This window comes from Salvelinus namaycush, chromosome 9, assembly GCF_016432855.1.
Source record: "Salvelinus namaycush isolate Seneca chromosome 9, SaNama_1.0, whole genome shotgun sequence".
Lineage (NCBI taxonomy): Eukaryota > Metazoa > Chordata > Actinopteri > Salmoniformes > Salmonidae > Salvelinus > Salvelinus namaycush.
Window position 1 is genome coordinate 22434471 of NC_052315.1, and position 22090 is coordinate 22456560.

Genomic DNA, 22090 nt, shown 5'->3' on the forward strand with positions numbered 1-22090 from the left:
TCTAGATGATGTTCGTTTCCGGGTGCGCCTTATATCGCAATCCGGTTCCCTGCGGTTCGGAATAAGGACCGGGGCGTTTCTAAAAGAAAGCCTCAAAACCCGACCTCCAACAGGCTTTTCAAGGGATTTTGAAGCGGTGTTCCCTCCGCTTTCATATGCTACGCGCCCCGGCGAGGGTGCACTGCACCGGCGCTCAATGGTGGTGCAATTCTCTCTGCGTTAGCATACTAGCTAACAACATCGATTTCTACTCCACCCCCTCTCTAACCGGCTGTAGCTACTAGGCAATACCCAGTAGCTAGGGGTGAGCTGTAAACCCCAACTTGCCCATTCAATTCCTCCTCATCACATCCATCCACACCGCTGGAAGATTGTTGACTTGGGAGGGCCATCGCAAGACTATTCTTGTAGGATCCCTGCATCGGATTCGGTATTTAAGGCCCTCGGGGTTTTAACCCGCAATAATTTCATTCATAAACTCCCCAAAGCCTGGCATCTCAGTCACTGTTTTGGTCCGTTTTAATACAATGTTTAAACTTATTTTACGTAAATAGTACCAGTTCGTGATTTTTCCTTTCTACCTCAACACTTAATTTTAATTCTCCTCCCAGCCGTCTTAGTTAACACTAGCTATATCTGACGGCCCCTTTCCATCCCATCAACCTTGGTACCCAATTCGGTTTAGCTGCTTCTGGCAATCTGTGCAACGATCGCTGCTCAGTGGTAACTGCTCGCAGCACACTGTGGTCATCTCTCGTGGGGAAGATATCAGATAATAGGACCCCTCCTAATCGGACAGCGCGAGACCGTGGTCTGTGTTGCCAGCAAAAGAGCTCTGTGGCAATCGAATCCTCCACACAGACGGTGCTCCGGTGCTCGCAATGCCCGGCCCTGCGGCCGGCAGTAAATCTCGGGTGTACGCCGATGTCAACACTTTGAAGAGCAGGGAATATTGGGACTATGAAGCCCACGTGCCTAGCTGGAGGTGAGATGTTTAGATATTCAAGACCAAGATATTAAAACATCATAATGCACTATTTAGTATTTTATTGGCACATGCTTTATCAACCGTATGATAACACTGTTGATGTCGATACGTGTATTCTATTTGTCTTTTGTTTTATTGTATGTCTAAATACTCAGCGATGTCCAGCTACTACAACACCGACACAATATTTTACTACTTACTGGATTATGTTCCAATGGCCATAATATTGTTCGATTGCTTTTGGATCTTTGTGGGCGGATGCAATATTGATATATTATATATCATAATAATAAATTAGTATCAATAAGGCGTATTTTGAAAACGACCTATTCTGGAGAATAATATGTATTTTTGGAGACCTAAAGTTTTGTCGGGAACGTGCATGGTTATGTCACTCTTGATTGGGATGGGAAAGTCATCAATCTGCGAGATCGAGCAGGCCTAGTTGACGCTGACAAGGCAGTACCGAATGACGCTTGTGAATTTTACTACTATAGCTACTTCCTATTTTCTACTGTTCGATATTTCCACATAAGCAACATGTGAACTTCGTAGGAGCATATCAAATTGGGTGTCAAATGAAAGCTAAATATGTTTTGGGGAAATTAAAGGCATAGATAGATACATTTTTCTGGATAAACAGATGGAAAGGGGGTCTTAGAATTCATCTACCAGAAAAAGTCTTTAAGGGTATCAGAAATACATCAAAACACAATGTTGACATAAAGACCCCTGCCAACTAATATCAACACTTTAGTTTTAGAGAAATTGTTTACCTTCTGTAAGTTTATGAAATATTGCCTTGTGCCTTGAAATTCCGTTACCAAAAACCCACATATCTGTAAGATATTTTCAAATTTCTCTCCCTCATAAGGAGGGAGGATAATGAAAGTTAAAATCAAATTTTATTTGTCACGTGCTGAATACAACAGGTGTAGACCTTACCGTGAAATGCTTTCAAGCCCTTAACCAACAGTGCAGTTTTAAGAAAATGGAGTTAAGTTACAAAATAAAAAAAATAATATACAAAATAAACTAAGGTAAAAAAAAATAAAAAAATAAAATACCACAATAAAATAACAATAATGGCATACCGGTACCGAGTCAATGTGTGGCGGTACAGGTTAGTTGAGGTAATTTGTACATGTAGGTAGGGGTAAAGTGGGTGGGGGGGTATGCCCTTGATTAATTGTTCAGCAGCCTTATGGCTTGGGGGTAGAAGCTGTTAAAGAGCCATTTGGACCTAGACTTGGCACTCCGGTACCGTTTGCCATGCGGTTGCATAGAGAACAGTTTATGGCTTGGGTGACTAGAGGCATTGTCGTGCCTTCTCCACAACTTTCTTGGTGTGTTTGGACCATGATAGTTTGTTGGTCATATGGACACCAAGGAATGTGAAACTCTCGACCCGCTCCACTACAGCCCCGTCAATGTGAATGGGGGTGTGTTCGGCCCTCTTTTTCCTGTAGTGCACGATCATTTCCTTTGTCTTGCTCGCGTTGAGGGACAGGTTGTTGTCCTGGCACCACACTGTCAGGCCTCTGACCTCCTCCCTATAGGCTCTCCCATCGTTGTCGGTGAGAAATTGCATAGAGACATTTCTCGTAAGTGTCTGGATTAGTGTCCCGCTCCTTGAAAGCGACAGCTCTAGCCTTTAACTCGGTGCGGATGTTGCCTGTGATCCATGGCTTCTGGTTAGGATATGTACGTACGGTCACTGTGAGGACGACATCGTCGATGCACTTATTGATGAAGCCGGCGACTGAGCTGGTATACTCCTTAATGCCATTGGATGAATCCTGGAATATATTCCAGTCTGTGCTAGCAAAACAGTCCTCTAGCGTAGCATTCGCGTCTTCTGACCACTTCCGTATTGAGCGAGTCACTGGTACTTCCTGATTTCGTTTTTGCTTGTAAGCAGGAATCAGGAGGACAGAATTATGGACAGATTTGCCAAATAAGTCGCGCAGGTTAGAGCGTTGGACTACTAACCGAAAGGTTGCAAGATCAAATCCCCGAGCTGACAAGGTAAAAATCTGTCATTCTGCCCCTGAACAAGGCAGTTAACCCACTGTTCCTAGGCCGTCATTGAAAATAAGAATTTGTTCTTAACTGACTTGTCTAGTTAAATAAAGGTTCAGCTCCTAGCAGTTTTCTTTGTCTTTCTGTTGTCTGGTGGTCAAACCAAGACTGTTTTAACAGTCTGGATAACCTCTCCCTCGCTCTGCCGTTCTCTCTCTAAATATCCAGTTAATGTCACTTCTTCCAGCTCTTACTGACACCTACCCATGAGTAGGGCTGTTGCAGTGACCGTATTATCACCACACCGGCAGTCACGAGTCATGAAAGCAGTCAAATTCCACATGACTGTTCTGTCACGGTAATTAGGCTTCTCCAAGCTCTGATGCTGCTGATGGTCATTAGTAGCCTACCAAACTTGCTAACTGCCTGTTACTCAACACTCTATTGTCACTCTAATCACTTTGACATCCATGCAAATGTTTTTTTGAAAATCTAATCAAATACTTAATCAGAGCCCATGAGCTCATGTTGCGCAACATTTCAATAGGCTATGCAATTGTGCAAGAAAACAGAGTAATGGCCTCTACTACAAAGAGGAGGATTTGCTTTCTACAGGCTAGGCCTACTCTGTGTATTTCTTAACTTTCCTAACATTAAGCACATTGCTTATATTTACAACAGCAGTATAACCTACCTGGCTTGCATGAAAATGAACCACAGGGAAAAGCGTCCTCCATTCACACATATATATTATTTAGTATATGTAAATACAAAATTAAATAAAGATTATGGGTGACAATATTGCTTATCACTTGTGAATGATGCCCAGCATAAGAAACAAAGCCTTTTCTTGCTACTTTTTCGAATAATAGTCGCACACCCCATGTAGCCTAGCCCATAGGCCTATGTTTTAATAAGCTTTGTATCACATCTAAAGTGGCCAAATAACTTCTTAAAATTAAGCACATTAGGCTCAACACGCCTTGTAAAGCAGATTAACTGGAATACATGAGCGGCACGTGAGTTTCAAATTTGGGGAAGATCATTTTCACCATAAAAATGCACCTTTATAATAAAAGCATTACATGCATAATTACATTTGCAGTCACTTTTTATGTTTTTTCCTGCTAATGGAACATTTGCGTTTATAGCCTACTACCATGTGCGCATTGCTGCGCTTATAATGTGAAGATATAGCCTAATAGTTTATCAACATTTTAAGCTAAATGTTCTGATCTGTTGCGTAAGCCACATTGCGTAAAAGTTTTTTTTGATGCTAGTGGTTAGATTCCAAATGAATACATCGCATTCCACAACTGTCCCATACTATGTTTGGAATATTTATTTCTCGCACAGAGTAGAATAGGTTGACCTTTGTACTATGGGGGATAGTAGGTTGACATAGGCTAGTGCTTTTGCTGTTCGTTAGGCCTACTCATCTTGTTGGCTGACGAAAAGTAAATGTGGACAGTTCTTCCAATATCTTCAATATGCACCTCGGAATTGGATAAGGACACGCGCAGTTGCGTCCCCGATGTGTCTGTTTTCACTTGTGGCCTGTGAGAAAGACCCGATCATGTGTTGGAGCGTGCAGCACTCAGGGAGAAGGGCACAACGGCCACTGGCTGCAAACGGCATGGATTCTTTTAGGGTGCATTACTGCACACAAACGGGATGCCGCCGTTAAATTCTAGGCATTATCAAGTGCTTGTCAAAATGTGAATGAGTGACTGATATCGTGTGTACAGCCTGTGCAAAAAACTAAGCAGAGCTCATGCCTTTCAAAGGGACTTTTTTTCAAATCCTCATTAGTCGCATCAAAAATAAAAACATAGCCCAATGTTTGTGGAACAACTAAAGTTATATTAACTCTAAATTAATCATATAGGAATTAGTGATGGACCAATATTACATTTTTGGCCGATATCCGATATTTTCCTTGCCAAAAAACCCCCGATACCGATATTTAAAATTTTAGCGGCATTTTAAGAATTCTAGTACAGTTAAATAGTTAACACACACACGGACGCAGCGGTCTAAGGCACTGCATCTCAGTGCAAGAGGCGTCACTACAGTCCCTGGTTCGAATCCTGGCTGTATCACATCCGGCCGTGATTGGGAGTCCTATAGAGCGGTGCACAATTGGCCCAGTGTCGTCCGGGTTTGGCCGGGGTAGGCCATCATTGTAAATAAGAATTTGTTCTTAACTGACTTGCCTAGTTAAATAAAGGTTACACACAAACCATACTGACCAAAAAGTTAGTTTTTTGGCATTTACGTATGTCCCCATTACCAGTAAAACAATCAACCTATTTCTTTCACTTACTTGCTGTGCTGTTTCGTTGTTCATTGTTCAGTCATTTCATTCTCAACCAGGATTTATATGGAACGCCGTTTGGGTCTTTGCGTGTCAAATAACACTATTTGACATGTCAAATAAGCCTGTTGACCAATCAGGACCTGAATTTGACTGCACGTCACATAATAATTTAACGCGTTCATCATTTTTCACGTAGTTATTACACATTGATTACACTATCACTCGTCACAAGATTCATCGATACGTATGCTATGATGCTTGTAAAGTTGTCTCACGCACTTACAGTGCTGGTCATTAAAAAAAAGCTAGCTAGCTCATGGATGCAAACCATTTTTTTAAATTATTATTTTTATTTATTTATATATTTTTATTTTTTATTAACAAATATCAACAAACAAAAGATGAATAGTCACATGCAAACAAGCATACAAACAAACTATTTACATTGCCAGGAATCCTAAATAAACAAATCATATTCATTAATAATACAACAAGTTTTAATTGCCTTTTTGTTTTTAATTTTAGTTAAAGTGGTGCCATATTGTTTAAACTCATTTATAAAGTGAAAAAAGTTAGGTTTTGAATTAGACCATTTGCATTTGTGAATGTGACATTTACCTAGTATTATTAGCAATTTAATTAAATATACTACATCTTATCTATGTCAGAATTTCTAAAATAAATCATATCAAAACCATTAAATAGTACAACCGGTCCTATTTTTGTTGTAACAAAATTCTCTATGTCAATCAAAAACATTCTACTATAAATACAGGCAAAAAACAAATGTTAAATGGTCTCCTTCTCCATTCCACAGAAATCACAGTTATATTCAATATTCAGCTTGAATCTTTCCAAAACATGTTTCACAGGATAAATTCTATGTAACATTTTAAATGAAACTTCCTTTACTTTGTTACTGATACAATATTTCCCATTGTATATCACCATAGATATTTGACCAAAAGAATCTTGCTGAGGGAATTGTAGTATCACAAACAATATTCCGAATCTGTTTATTACTACATTTATCATTGATGTTAATATTGCCAATGAATAGATTTACATGAAAATATATTATGTTATTTACATCAACCACAGAGGAATTTAAAAGAGATACAACCACCCCTGGAATCGCATCAAAAACAATTGCATATTCTTTGGGGGTTATTGGAATTTTAAATTTATCAAGAAATTCCCCATATGAGAGTAGATTCCCATTCTTATTCAGTAACTGACCAACCAAAATAATTTTATTCTCAAACCAGTTACGGGAAAAAAAGAGACTTATTTTTAAATCGTATATCTTTGTTGTTCCATAAAAAGTATCTGTGAGGGGAAAAATTGTGTTTATACGCTAACATCTAAGGTAAAATTGCCTGTTTATGGAATTTGGCCAACTTTACTGGGATTTTATCAATATCAAAATTACATCGAAGCAAAAATTCTAAACCACCAACAGAGTCAAATAAATACTTAGGGAAGATATTCCAAATACTGTTCTGGTTCTTAACATACTTCAGAATCCAATTTATTTTAAAAGTATTATTTAGAGTATTTAAATCTAAAATCTCAAGACCTCCTTGTTCATGGATGCAAACAATGTTCTTCTCCAAAAACATAGCAAAACGTCATAATCTAGGTGTCGTCATCTAAAACAACCCTAATTTATAAAACCGTTCTTATTTGATTAATGGTGGTCAGACCCATTTTATTTTGAAGGCAAACCGCAAATTCCTTTATTGTGCCTAATCCTTATTGTGGCTACCTTCACAACACATAACCCGGTCCGGTCGAGCTTCACTAGCCAGATGAAGCTAGCTGGCTGCTTATAACTTTAGCTTTGGGCAACAGGGTTAAATTGCTGGCTAGCTATTTATTTTCATGAACTGAAGTTTATTTTCAATAGGCAAACAACAAGTTGCAACTTAGTTATTACTTTTTCAAATTTATTTTACCTTTTATTTAACTAGGCAAGTCAGTTAAGAATACATTCTTATTTTCAATGACGGCCTAGGAACAGTGGGATTTGATCTTGCAACCTTTCGGATACCAACGCTCTAACCACTAGGCTGCCTGCAACCACAAGGATTTCTAAATCATTGCTAAGAATAATGAAAATGACTGCAGTTTCTACTGGTCATTGTTTTCAGGCTGGTTGTAATGGTGCTAGCTAGGTGCCAAGCTAAAGCTAGATACCCCAGAAGTTGCGGTTGAACATGTGATGCTTTATTACCAACGCGGTATTGTAAACACATCGTTCGTGGCCGGTGTTTGCTCGTTTGCAGACTTTTTTGTACAGCTTTGACAGTGCTACTGTATCTTTTTTGACACGCAAAGACCCAAACGGCGTTCCATAGTATGTATGTCGTGAAGCTAATAGCAGTGACGCTATTACTATGTAACAGAGAACGGTTGATTTTCAAGGGCAATTAATTCCATTGTCTTGGCTTTAATGGATTTCTCCTTTGCGTTGTCTCGCTGAAATGTTCTTACTCTTTCAAATGACTGCTCGATCCTCCTATGTTAGGAATTCTGTGTTGCACGTGTAGCGCAACATTTTAAGTGGCGTCATTACATCATGTACCTACGTTATATAGGTATGCATGTCAGGTTTGACATCGGTTTTGCACATATCGGCCGATACCGATGTTGGCATTTTTATTAGAATATGTTCACTGATATATTGTGCATCCCTAATAGAAATACCTATTTCTTTGTTAACCGCTGAGCACAGAATGTGCGCGCACTCCCTCAAATCGTTTGGAGGAAATATCCTTTTTATTCAGCTTTGTTCAATTGTATTCTTCATACTATAAAATTATGCCATGGAATTCAAAGCAAATCTTGTCTGCTGAATGAACTAGTGTAGCCCACAGCCATTTGGCATAGCCAGATCAGGACATCTGAGTATGCTATTTTGTAATTCTGAAATAGACTACATTTCCTCATATCATCCTGTGCGGGATGTTCCCCAGTCCTGGAAGGGGGGACCTGAGTGAAAAAGTTTGGGAACCCCTGCAGTATTGTACAGTGAGTAGAGCACAGAGTACAGTCCAGTACAGTAGGACAGTACAATACAGTGAAACATGAGGAGAATGACATTCATATCAATAGTTATGCATTTCTGTGTAGTACTGATCATGGACCCATGATGTAATTCCGTTATCGTAATTCCGTTTCTCAGTTGTAAAATCCACTTTACTTACTGTAGTTCAATAACCAAAATAGATTTGTTCAAACTCAAGGTGCCAGGTCCTAGCTGACACCCCATTCTTTCTGCAGATATGTTTTGAGTTAGGGCTGGGTGATATGTCGAATTAATTAAAATGTATGTTTTTGTGTGATATTCCAAATGCCTGTATCGCAAGAATCAATTTTATTAAATGTTTGGTCTTTTTTTATTTATTTTATGAGCGTTTATGCCCACTTGTTCTCATGTTGTCTTTTTGGCTTCTTCTGTGCTGTGTGCAATGATTTTGGGCCAAGGATCATCAACTAGATTCAGCCTCGACACAATTTATTTTCTTGAGCGGATGGTCAGGGGGCCAGAACATGATTACAAATAATTTGTAGACTGAAAATTGACCGCAATACTTAAGTCCAAACAGATATATTTGACTAAAACACAATTTCCTCCCTGGCTTGCATTTGTATACGATCACATATACTGAGTTTACAAAACATTAGGAACACCTTGCTAATATTGAGTTGCACCCCAACCTTTTGCCCCCAGAACAGCCTTATTTCATTGCGCATGGACTCTACAAGGTGTTGAAAGCGTTCCACAGGGATGCTGTCCCATGTTGACTCCAATGCTTCCCACAGTTGTCAAGTTGGCTGGATGTCCTTTGTGTGGTGGACCATTCTTGATACACACAGAACTTTTAGGTGTGAAAAACCTAGCAGCGTTGCAGTTCTTGACACAAACTCACACAAATCTAATTTGCGTGAGAATACTTTGGAACAGATTTCCAAAATTAAAATAACTTGGAGCTGATTTACTAGTGTTTTTACAGTATTTTATGTCTAACAATAAAATATATATTTTGAATGACTACCCCATCTCTGTACCCCACACATACAATTATCCGTAAGGTCCTCAGTCGAGCAGTGAATTTCAAACACATATACAACCACAAGACTAGTTCCCCCCCCCCCCCCCCCCCCATCACAAAGAAGGTAAAAAAAGCAGACATTGAATATATCCCTTTGAGCATAGGGAAGTTAATGAATTACACTTTGGGTAGTGTATCAATACACCCAGTCACTACAATGATACAGGCGTCCTTCCTAATGAAGTTGCAGGAGAGGAAGGAAACCGCCCAGGAATTTCCCCATGAGTTTAAAACAGTTACAGAGTTTAATGGCTTTGATAGGAGAGAACTGAGGATGGATCGACAACATTGTAGTTACCCTACAATACTAACCTATTTGAAAGAATGAAAAGAAGGACACCTGTACAGAATACAAATATTCCAAAACATACATCCTGTTTGGAACAAGGTACTAAAGTAATACTACAAAAAGCAATTAACTTTGTCCTGAATACAACGTGTTATGTTTGGGGCAAATCCAATACAACACATTACTGAGTACCACCCTCCATATTTTCAAGTATAGTGGTGGCTGCATCATGTTATGGGTATGCTAGTAATTGTTAAAGACGGGAGACTTTCAGGATAAAAAGTAAATGGAATGGAGCTAAGCACAGGCAAAATCCTGGAGGAAAACCTGGTTTAGTCTGCCTTCCACCAGACACTGGGAGATTAATTCCCCTTTCAGCAAGACAATAACCTAAAACACAAAGCCAAATCTACACTGGAGTTGCTTACCAAGAATACCATGACGGTTCCTAAGTGGCCAAGTTACAGTTTGGACTTAAATCTACTTGAAAATCTATTGCAAGACCTGAAAATGGTTGTCTAGCAATGATCAACAACCAATTTGACAGAGCTTGAATAATTTTGAAAAGAATAATGGACAAATGTTGCGTAATCCAGGTGTGGAAAGGTCTTAGAGACATAGCCAGCAAGACTCACTAATACCCCATAATGACAAAGCGAAAACGGGTTTTTAGAAATGTTTGTAAATTTATTACAAACAAAAAATAGAAATACCTTATTTACATAAGTATTCAGACCCTTTGCTATGAGACTCGAAATGATGCTCAGGTGCATCCTGTTTCCATTGATCATCCTTGAGATGTTTCTACAACTTGATTGGAGTACACCTGTGGTGTATTGATTGATTGGATATGATTTGGAAAGGCACACACCAGTCTATATAAGGTCTCATAGTTGACAGTGCATGTCAGAGCAACAACCAAGCCATGAGGTCAAAGTAATTGTGGAGCTCTGAGACAGGATTGTGTCAAGGCACAGTTCTGGGGAAAGGTACCAACAAAATTATGCAGCTTTGAAGGTCCCCAAGAACACAGTGGCTCCCATCCTTCTTAAATGAAAGACGTTTGGAACCACCAAGAACCCTTGTAGAGCTGGCCCCTGGCCAAACTGAGCAATCGGGGGAGAAGGGCCTTGGTCAAGCAACCCGATGGTCACTCTGACAGAGCTCTAGAGTTCCTCTGTGGAGATGGGAGAACCTTCCAGAAGGGAAACCATCTCTGCATTACTCCATCAATCAGGCCTTTATGGTAGAGTGGCCAGACGGAAGCCACTCCTCAGTAAAAGGCACATGACAGCCCGCTTGGAGTTTGCCAAAAGACACATAAACGACTCTCATACCATGAAAAACAAGATTCTTCTGTCTGATGAAACCAAGATTGAATTCTTTGGTCTGAATGCCAAGTGTCACGTCTGGAGGAAACGGTGAAGCATGGTGGTGGCAGCATCATGCTGAGGGTATGCTCCAGAGAGCTCAAGACCTCAGACTGGGGTGAAGGTTCACCTTCAAACAGGACAACGCCCTTAGCACACAGCCAAGACAACAAATATCTTGAGAGACCTGAAAATAGCTGTGCAGCTACGTTCCCCATCCAACCTGACAGAGCTTGAGAGGGTCTGCAGAGAAGAATGAGAGAAACTCCCCAAATACAGGTGTGCCAATCTTGTAGCTTCATACTTAAGAAGACTCAATGCTATAATCGCTGCCAAAGTAAAGGTTCTGAATACTTATGTAAATGTGATATTTCAGTTTTGTTTTTTAAATAAATTAGCATTTACGTGGTATTGTATGTAGATTGAGGGGGGAAAAACTATTTAATACATTTTAGAATAAGGCTGTAACGTAACAAAATGTTGAATACTTTCCGAATCCACTGTGTCTGTATTTCATTTTCAACTATTTTGCAAAAACATTTTTAAACATGTTTTCACTTTGTCATTATGGGGTGTGTGTGTACATGGGTGAGGGGGACACAACAAAATGTGCAATAAGTCAAGGAGTATGAATACTTTCTGTATCTGTTCCCTTATTCTCGCTCATCTAGTAACCAGGAAGACTACCAGTTGGTGCGGAAGCTCGGCAGGGGGAAGTACAGTGAGGTCTTTGAGGCCATCAACATCAACAACAATGAGAAGGTGGTGGTCAAGATCCTCAAGGTAAGTTGTTCACGGGCTGCTTTGTTTGTCTGTATGCCCCAGTAGACGTGGATTTGTGGTCTGTTTTCTTTAAACTCCAAGTCTAAGTAAGAATCAACCAGGAAAACATCTAAGTATCTAGGTAAGGTGGATACCTGGATGATGCTGTCACCATTACAGTTAGGCTATATGTTGTTATAAATGAAGTTACATCCTGCATGGTCAAACGTTTAGGCTACATCCTGGTCTGATTGTATGTCTCTGTTATTATGACCCTGATTAGCCTGTCAAGAAAAAGAAAATCAAGCGGGAAATCAAGATCCTGGAGAATCTGCGAGGGGGAACCAACATCATCCGATTGGTGGACACAGTGAAAGACCCTGTGGTATGTCTTACAGCTCTGCTTTCTTCTAGCCCTGGGCTAGTTCTTAGTCACCTGATTACCTGGCCACTTCCTTACCCCTTCAAAGATCAGATTTGTTTGTTTATATTGTGAATTCATTTTGTGAATGTTCCTATACATATAATGGCTGTTGAATTAGCATTCTTACACTTTATAATATCAGCACAATTAACTTTACAGATTGTGAACGTGTTTGATATTCTTTTAGGGGAGTTCACTTGACTGTTTGAAAGTTCTGCAAACTAGTCGTCTTACTCACATATGAAGTCTTAAACTAACTAAATTAACTGACTAATGATCTAGAAGCAGGCGAAACAGGACTCAGTCTTTCTCACATTTTGGCCGGGTTATTTTGAGAATGTTTATTGATGCAAGGGAGATATATTTTCTTCATCACATGTTCACTATGCTGCCACCTACAATAACAGAAATGGGAATTTTGATCATGGGAATTAATAAGGCTAATATTAACATGGCTTTATCTTTAATTACGAAACACATGATTTCAATAGCAGCTGGGACAAAATTGGGATGTGATGCCTTGTTATTATATTATTTCATGCTTTATCTGTGTTGATGTGCTTCTGCTGTGTGTGATGGGTGTTAAGGGTGTTAAGCCACTGCACAATGATGTGTGCTCTACCTTTTCTTTCCAGTAAATATGGCTCATAGCCTGATGTCATTTTTAATGTTTGATTTATCAATGAGATTGGAATATTTCCACGTTTCTCTGATCCCCCCCCCCCCCCCCCCTGTGTTCTGTCTCATCTCTTTCTCTCTCTCATCTCTCTGCAGTCCCGAACGCCTGCTCTTGTCTTTGAATGCATCAATAACACAGATTTTAAGGTAGAACCATTCCCTCTAGGCATGGGGTTTTACTGGTTTGGGATAGTGTCATGAGTGTGGAAACTTGGTCATGTTATCCAATAAGGCTTATATAGCTTATTAGTTTCAAATACCGTGTTGGTAGCCATGACTTAGCATTGCATTGTCCAGAGAATGTTGCACCCAATGTGTTTCTGTGTGTCTGTATGGTTGGTTGAAGGTGTTTAGTTAAACAGTGTGTGTTGCATCATGGATGCATGCATCACATACTTGCTTTCTGCAAATTAAATCTGAAACTTTTCTTCTCTCCCCAGGAGCTCTACCAGAAGTTAACAGATTTTGATATACGTTTTTACATGTATGAACTACTAAAGGTGAGCCTTGCAGTTTTACCCTGTGTGTTTTCACATGCACTCCCAGTCCTACCTTACCTTCCGAACTGTGGGATTAGTTTGTGGTGTCTAGTCATTATTTTGCTGCCTCTGACATGATTTGGGTTTTTGTGTTTTTAGGCTCTGGACTACTGTCACAGTATGGGTATTATGCACCGTGACGTCAAGCCCCACAATGTGATGATTGACCACCAGATGAGGAAGGTAGGGGGAGCTCTTAACCTTTTTCAACCTTAGTTGTGTAGAACCTTGGTAATCTCGGAGTCAGATGATGTTATGTGTCTTGTCCAAAAGTTTTTTGGCTCTGCTCAAGCTGTTTGTGAAGTCTACAAAGCTTACATAAATTGTCAGAGATTTGTCTGAAGTGACTTCAGTTATTTCTTCGGCAATATTGAATGGCAGTTTATAACTCTTTTAGTCTTTGTCAAATACAGTATTCTCATTGCCACCAGATGGCATCAGGGCACATACAGGACATCAAAACTTTTTTAGTAGCAGCAGCAATATCCCTTGTGTGCCACATTTTCAGTGTGGTTTCTATTCTAACACTATGTGGTTTGTGTTTTTGTGCTGCAGCTACGCCTGATAGACTGGGGCCTTGCAGAATTCTACCATCCTGCACAGGAATACAATGTCCGAGTAGCATCTCGCTACTTTAAGGGACCTGAGTTACTGGTGGATTACCAGGTAAATCCCCAGCACATGCAAGCAAACACACACACTGACACAAGGTCATCCTGTAAATGAATAGTGCTCCAGTGTTATTGTGTACCAATTTAATTGTAATTGGTAGCTGTTTGTGTATTGATGTATAACCGTAACTGATGCCCTTTGTGGTTTCCTGTCAGATGTATGACTATAGTTTGGACATGTGGAGTCTGGGCTGCATGCTGGCCAGTATGATCTTCCAGAAAGAGCCCTTCTTCCATGGTCAGGACAATTATGACCAGGTATCCAATTCATTTACCAATGAACTGACCCTTTCTGTTGTCACTACCGAACTTCCTTTAATCTCACTACAACCCATCTTATTCCACCCTTTATAACTACTTACTTGTCTCATCTAGACCTCTCATAATATGATAACACTGACTGCTACAATCTATTAGAGCAGATAACACATTCACTACCTGATGATAACATGTACTTACCAAATTAGATTGTACATGAACAAATATTCCCTAAAACAAACAAACACATATGTAAAATTGACACTGTTCTGATTTCAGCTGGTCCGAATTGCCAAAGTCCTGGGGACAGATGAGCTTTTTGGTTACTTGCGCAAATACCACATTGAACTGGACCCACGCTTCAAGGACCTTCTTGGCCAGTGAGTACCAACAGGGAGTGCCATTGAGACATGTACAGTACCTTCAGAAAGTATTCCTACCCCTTGACTTATTCCACATTTTGTTATATTACAGCCTGAATTCAAAATGGACTAAATAAAATAAAATTCTCACCCATCTACACACAATACCACATAATGATAAAGTGAAAACAAGTTTTTATAAATGTTAGCAAATTTATTGAAAATTAAAAACATAAATATCGAATTAACATAAGTATTCACACCCCTAAGTCAATACATGTTAGAATCACCTTTTGCAGTGATTACAGCAGTGAGTCTTTCTGGGTTAGTCTTTAAGAGCTTTGCATACCTGTATTGTACAATATTTGCACATTTTTAAAATTGTTTTATTCTTCAAGCTCTGTCAAATTGGTTGTTGATCATTGCAATAAAGTAATTTTCAAGTCGCTAATATTTTCAAGACAATTTTTTAAATCAAAACTGTAACTAAGCCACACAGGAACATTCAATGTCATCTTGGTAAGCAACTCCAGTGTATATTTGGCCTTGTGTTTTAGGTTATTATCTGTTGAAAGGTAATAACCTAAAATTATAATTACCTGTTCATTTGTCTCCCAGTGTCTGTTGGAAAGCAGACTGAACCAGATTTTCCTGCAGGGGTTTGCCAGTGCTTAGCTCTATTCCATTTAATTTTTTTTTTTTTTTACTTCCTAGTCCTTGCTGATGATAAGCATACCCATAACATGATGCAGACACCACCATGCTTGAAAATATGAAAAGTGTTACTCAGTGATGTGTTGGATTTTCTCCAAACATAATTCTTAATATTCAGGACATAAAGTACATTTTTGCCACGTTTTTTGCAGTTTTACTTTACTGCCTTATTGCAAACAGGAAGCATGTTTTAGAATATTTGTTTTATGAACAGGCTTCCTTTTCACTCTGTTATTTAGGTTAGTATTGTGTAACTACATTGTTGTCGATCCATCCTCAGTGAGTTTATGCGACTTATTATGTGACTTTTTCAGCAGATTTTTACTCCTGAAGTTATTTAGGCTTGCCATAACAAAGGGGTGGAATATTTATTCAATCAAGACATTTCAGGTTTTCATTTTTAATTAATTTGTACAAATGTCTTAAGAACATAATTCCATTTTTGTTATTTTTAGTTCAGGCTATAACACAACAAAATATGCAAAAAGTCTAGTTGTGTGAATACTTTCTGAAGGCACTGTATTTAACTTAACTGAGTGTAGACTATAGAGATGGGTCAGTTCCACACAAGTACAAATTCTACGCTAGATGAATCCCTATAGATTTAGACCATCTTTATCAGACAGTGGCCTTATAGATCCAGAAAAGGAAACATTCTTTCCCAGGTGATAATACTGTTGTATTGAAGTGACAGCCTAGGGTAAGTTAGCTCTCTGTCTCCCCCCTCAGGCAGACACGGAAACGTTGGGAGCAGTTTGTCCAGACAGACAACCAGCACCTAGTGAGCCCCGAGGCTCTGGACCTGCTGGATAAGCTGCTGCGCTACGACCACCAGCAGAGACTGACGGCCACAGAGGCCATGGAGCACCCCTACTTCTGTGAGTAATACAACCTGAACGATTCCTGTTGACTACCTCTGTTGTAAATTGCCGGTTATTATGGCATTGAGGATATGATCTTTAACATGATGACTCTTCTACACAGATCCTGTGCTGAAGGAACAGTCTCTCTCTAATGCGGATGGCAATATGGTGTCCAGTGGATCCTCTACAGCTCGATGAAAGCAGGTGAGTGAGAGAAACACCAACACTGGTCTTATTGTACATTTTGACATTCTTTTGGTCTGAGAGAAATGTAAAATTTAAATATTTTTAATAAAATCACTTTTACATTTCTTAAGATAAATAAGCATCAACAGTATCATTTCTCTTCCCTTTTTGTCTTTCAGAAGAACATTTGTTACCTCAAATTTTGACCCCTTTGTGGCAGAAACCTCTTCAAGTGTACAGTGACAATGGATCAAAGCACCGCCGACCAGTAATACTCAGATGTTCATACGGGCACACACACACATACATGAACACACTCACACCCTCCTCTGTGTCAGTCTATGGTTGGTTTGCCCCAGTTACATGTGAAGCAGCCAGACCAATGAGCTTGATATCTCACCTCTGCCCCTGCCCCCCTTCCTCTTATCATTAGGTAAACAGAAAGTTTCAAAGACTAGAAAAAAAGGATACTTTCCTGTCATTATCCCCCCCCCCCCCCCTCGTTAAACTAAGCATGAAGAATGAAAAGGAGCGTGAGCCTGCCCCCCGCCTTCCCTCCCTCGGTCTGTCTGTCCGTCTGTCTTCAGTATTCAGCCCCTCGGCAGACTTGAGCTCAGCCTCCACACACTGTAGTACTGAAGTGGCATGGTGGACCTTTTCTCTGCTCTAGGTAGAATGATGATAATAATATTAATGAAAATAAATGATTTTTATTTAGATTGATGTGTTTGTGTGATTTTTGTGAAATGTATTTGCCATGAGCAGTAGATCACCTGCTGGGTGTTTGACGAACGCTGGTTTAACAACATGTAGAATTGTCAGGAAATTAAAAGAAAATGACTGCCACAGTTCTGTGGTCAGAGGCGATAGGACAGCTGCACACTGCCGACCTTTGTTTTTTATTTAACCTTTGTTTAAAACTTCTTCGGGATAGGGGGCAGCATTTTCACTTTTGGATAAATAGCGTGCCCAATTTCAACTTCCTTCTACTCATCCCCAGAATATAAGATATGCATATTATTAGTAGATTTGGATAGAAAACACTCTGAAGTTTCTAAAACTGTTTGAATCATGTCTGTGAGTATAACAGAACTTATGTAGCAGGCAAAACCCAGAGGACTAACCATTCAGAATTCTGTGTTCAATGAGGTTTCATTGGGATACTAGATTTCTAATGGACTTCTTTGCAGTTCCTACCGCTTCCACTGGATGTCACCAGTCTTTGGAAATTGGTTGAGGTTATTCCTTTGTGCAATGAAGAAGTACGGCCATCTTGAATTAGAGTAACGTTATGTCTACTGTTTGAGAGTTGCGCAAGACTAGAAAAGTAGCGTTAGTTTGTTGTCCTCCTGTATTGAAAACAGATAGACCCGTCTTCAATTTGATCGATTATTAACGTTTAAAAATACCTAAAGTTGTATTACAAAAGTAGTTTGAAATGTTTTGGCAAAGTTTACCGTTAACTTTTGAGATATTTTGTAGTGACGTTGCGCAAATTGGAAGCTGTTTTTTTCTGGATCAAACGCGCCAAATAAATGGACATTTTGGATATATATGGGCGGAATTAATCGAACAAAAGGACCATTTGTGATGTTTATGGGACATATTGGAGTGCCAACAAAAGAAGCTCGTCAAAGGTAAGGCATGATTTATATTTTATTTCTGCGTTTTGTGTTGCGCCTTGTGAGGATCTGTGTTTATTGCACTATAACCGAATGCTATATCACATGGGATATAATATTAGCAACTGTTAGCCTGGGTGTCTGTGTGTGTGTGCTGAAAGTAACATTGTGCCCCAGATAGTGTGCTGAGAAGCTGTGGTTAACCTTGAGCGAGAACAGTATGCTTTCTATGCAGGTGCAAATAGCTCAAACAATGTTACAGAACTGTCTGACCTCAGTCTCCAGGGTGTGGGAGCGTAATCTACACAGCAACAGCGCCGGACACCAAGGAGCGCCAAGAGGCTGGGACTAGCCTGAGCGCCGGCGATGGGCTGAGCAAGTTTAAACCACGCTCAGCCTCTACTGTGATAGGCCAAAAGACGGGTTGGAACTACGTCTATCACAGTATAAGAACAGCTGTTTACTTACATCCTGCCAGTTCTCTGTTCTGCCCTGCGAGGTGATACAGAGAACCCGTATATACGAAAATTGTATTTACCATTTATCGCTTGAGTTTAATAAAAATACTTAAAGTATATTCGGTGACTCTGAATCACATTTTGTCCTGATACCAGATTTGAATTGACGCAAATCCCTTATAGCCTGCAGGGTTGAAATATGCTACACTCTCTTTGTTTACTGTTGTGCTATCATCAGATAATAGCATCTTATGCTTTAAATCCTTTTTGAAATCCGACATGTTGGCTGGATTCACAACATGTGTAGCTTTAATTTGGTGTCTTTCATGTGTGATTTCATGAAAGATTGATTTTTATAATAATATATTTGAATTTGGCGCGCTACATTTTTTCTGGCTTTTGGCCAAGTGGGACGCTACCGTCCCACATATCCCAGAGAAGTTTTAACAAGGAAAGTCAGTTAAGAACAAACTATTATTTACAATGACGGCCTAGGAACAGTGGGTTAACTGCCTTGTTCAGGGGCATAATGACAGATTTATACCTTGTCAGCTTTGGGATTTGATCCAGCAACCTTTCCGTTACTGGCCCAACGCTCTAACCACTAGGCTACCTGCCGCCCCACTAGGCGTGTTATGGTGTGTTCCATTTTTATCTTACTTATTGTTGTTCAGACAGTCTTACAGTAAATATTCAGAGAGACAACCACAAACAACCCCAGTATCTGGTGGTCAATGAACAGTGGGTCATCTATGCCATTAATTGCTGAGGAATGTGACAAAGTCTTGTCTTGACACCAAGTTGCTACCACAACCCTTAATGGGCTTGGCTCCAAAACACACTCACCCTAGACACAGAGAAAATGTTTTGACAGACCGTCCAATGTGAACCATCAGTGCTCATTCACTGAGTAATCTGTTCAGCTTTGTGCAATTTACTCAAGTGTTTCCTTTATTTGGGCAGTTACCGGTTGCTTACAGTCAGAAAGGCTGCAATTTGGGCAGCATGCTCACCAAAAATACAGCTTGTTGCGTTGTGGCCATAAACACAGTGGTGGAAAAAGTACCCAATTGTCATACTTGAGTAAAAGTAAAGATACCTTAAAAGAAAATGACACAAGTAAAAGTGAAAGTCACAGAGTAAAATCCTACTAGATTAAAAGTATCTGGTTTCAAATATACTTAAGTATCAAAAGTAAATGTTATTTCAAAATATATTTAAGCCAGCCATCGGCCATCTCCGTGAGTAGTAGCCTATGGCTTCATCTTCGTCATTAGGTGAGTCAGTGTGCCACTGGAAACTATTTAGTAGCCTACTGTAGCCTATAATAAAAACATATATATATAATGGCCTGGACTATTGTTTGGATTCAAGACCAGATTGATCTCAGCTTGTCAGAGTAGCCTATAAAAAATAACGTCCCGGGCCTATGATCTCTTAATCCTGCCCTGGTGAATACTTATGTAATTTAGATATTTTTGTATTTAATTTTCAATACATTTGCAAACATTTCTAAAAACATGTTTTCACTTTCATGTGGTATTGAGTGTACAGGGGTGAGAAGTAACATTTTTTTAATCCATTTTGAATTCAGCCTGTAACACAACAAAATGTGGAATAAGTCAAGGGGATGAATACTTTATGAAGGTACTGTAGATGCATTCATGCTGTGACCCTTACTGTAAGTAGAGCAGTGCTACTGGAAAGCTTTGTCATCGGACACTTGCTGCGCCTGAGTGCATAAGGCGCAGCCCCATCCCTCTTCCACAGGAGGAGCTCTTGTGAATGGAATTACTGGGAGGGCAGGTGACCTAATACAGTGTCCTTCACTTTTGCTCACAAGTGTCTGTGATCAACTCAGGAACTGATGCAGTTTCTCCACAACACTTATCCTCTGCTAAAATGTCCACCTATCTGAATCAGAGCCCCTGATTCTTTGTACGTCTGTAATAATGAGGCAAGCTTAGCTGATACATGTAGGCTAATGGTATTCTTGTGTAACCTTGGTAAGTGTTATGGACACCATGCAGTACACTTTGTGGTGAGACTGTACCAGGTCACACTAATTGGCTCCTTAATTTGTTTGACCTCGATGTCAGAATACAGGAGTAAGAACATTTGGTGAGATGGAGAAGATGTGTGTGTGTATAGTACAGTACAGATCTGATGTCCCTCTCAGACCACATACATCAACTTGTTCCCACTGGGCATACGCTGGTTGAATTAACTTTGTTTCCACATCATTTCAATGAAATTATGTTGAACCAATGTGGAATAGATGTTGAATTGATGTCTGTGCTTGTCTTTCACACCCCGAGTTGCATAGCAAGGCTTATGTGGTGGCAGGTACCCTAGCATTTAAGGGGTTGGGCCAGTAATCAAAAGGTCGCTGGTTCAAATTCCCGAGCTGTCTAGGTGATACATCTGTCGATGTGCCTTTGAGCAAGGCACTTAACCCTAATTTCTCCTGTAAGTCGCTCTGGATAAGAGGGTCTGCTAAATGACTAAAATGTAACGAACTACATTGACTTGTATAGGGGGTCCATTGACCATTTAATTATGTATGTCTCCACCAAAGGAACCGGAAGCCAATTAACATGATGTAAATAAGTACTGTAACTGGTGCTGGAGCCAAACAGCCACTTATCTAAATGTGTGTGTTTCTATCAGTAACAACATGGAGCCCTCCTGCGCAGACCTAAGTTTAGAAGAACCTTTTGTTGAGAGGCGTTGTTATTGATTGTGTATCCAGTGTCTGCACCATAGGGGTTTGCTTTTGACTCTACAGATGAAGGATCGTGATCACCCTGATGCAGGAGAACTTGTCCATTAATTATATTCCACATAATAATTCACATTTCCTGTTGCTGCATGATTATTTTCCTACTGTAGCAAACTGGTTCAAATTAAGATCCTACATCTGTGTATGTTTAGCTATGCCATTGGGACCTATTTTTGATTTTGCGTGTGCAGCTGCATCATGTCTTGTTTTTGGTTATGAGTGTGTAGCCCAGCCTCAGAGCCCTGTTCCCCATTCTGTGCAAGGTGGTGGTGGCTGGACTATGGAGTTGTGTTTTAGTGTAAAATCCTACTGTTCCATGATTCTGAATGAGTTAGCTATGATCACCATTTCTATGAGAATTGACCCTGAGTGAAGGACAAGGTGTTTGCTCCATGCACCTGCACGCACAGTAGCAGCTTAAAGGAGATGCACGTGCGTAATCCCAGGGTAGCATGACTGAAATATCCACTTCCTCCTCAAGATGAAACCTGAGAGCGAGTTTCCTGTCCTACAACCTGACTCCTCTGCTCCTCACGTTCAGACAACATCTCTCCCTATCAAAGTTTCAGCAGGGGCCTTGTCAGATCAGCTGGGGCCCGGGTCTGGTCAGCTGTGGACCGGTCAGCATAGCTGTAGTCAAGAGAGAGAACAGGAATCTGTGTTT

General features: G+C 40.0%; 1 protein-coding gene across 2 annotated transcripts; it reads left to right on the forward strand.

Moving 5' to 3' along the window:
* LOC120053832 (casein kinase II subunit alpha') lies at positions 1-17283 on the forward strand. 2 transcript variants are annotated; one of them, XM_039001094.1, is made up of 12 exons: positions 1-985; positions 11779-11890; positions 12153-12254; positions 13068-13118; positions 13412-13471; positions 13610-13693; positions 14066-14176; positions 14338-14439; positions 14719-14819; positions 16245-16393; positions 16500-16582; positions 16744-17283. In XM_039001094.1, exons 1-11 carry the CDS (start codon positions 882-884, stop codon positions 16574-16576), a joined length of 1053 nt encoding a protein of 350 aa, XP_038857022.1. In that variant the 5' UTR covers positions 1-881; the 3' UTR covers positions 16577-16582; positions 16744-17283. The 2 variants fall into 2 exon arrangements, with proteins under 2 accessions (XP_038857022.1, XP_038857023.1); XM_039001095.1 differs by lacking the exon at positions 13068-13118.
* The last annotated feature ends 4807 nt before the right edge of the window (positions 17284-22090 follow it).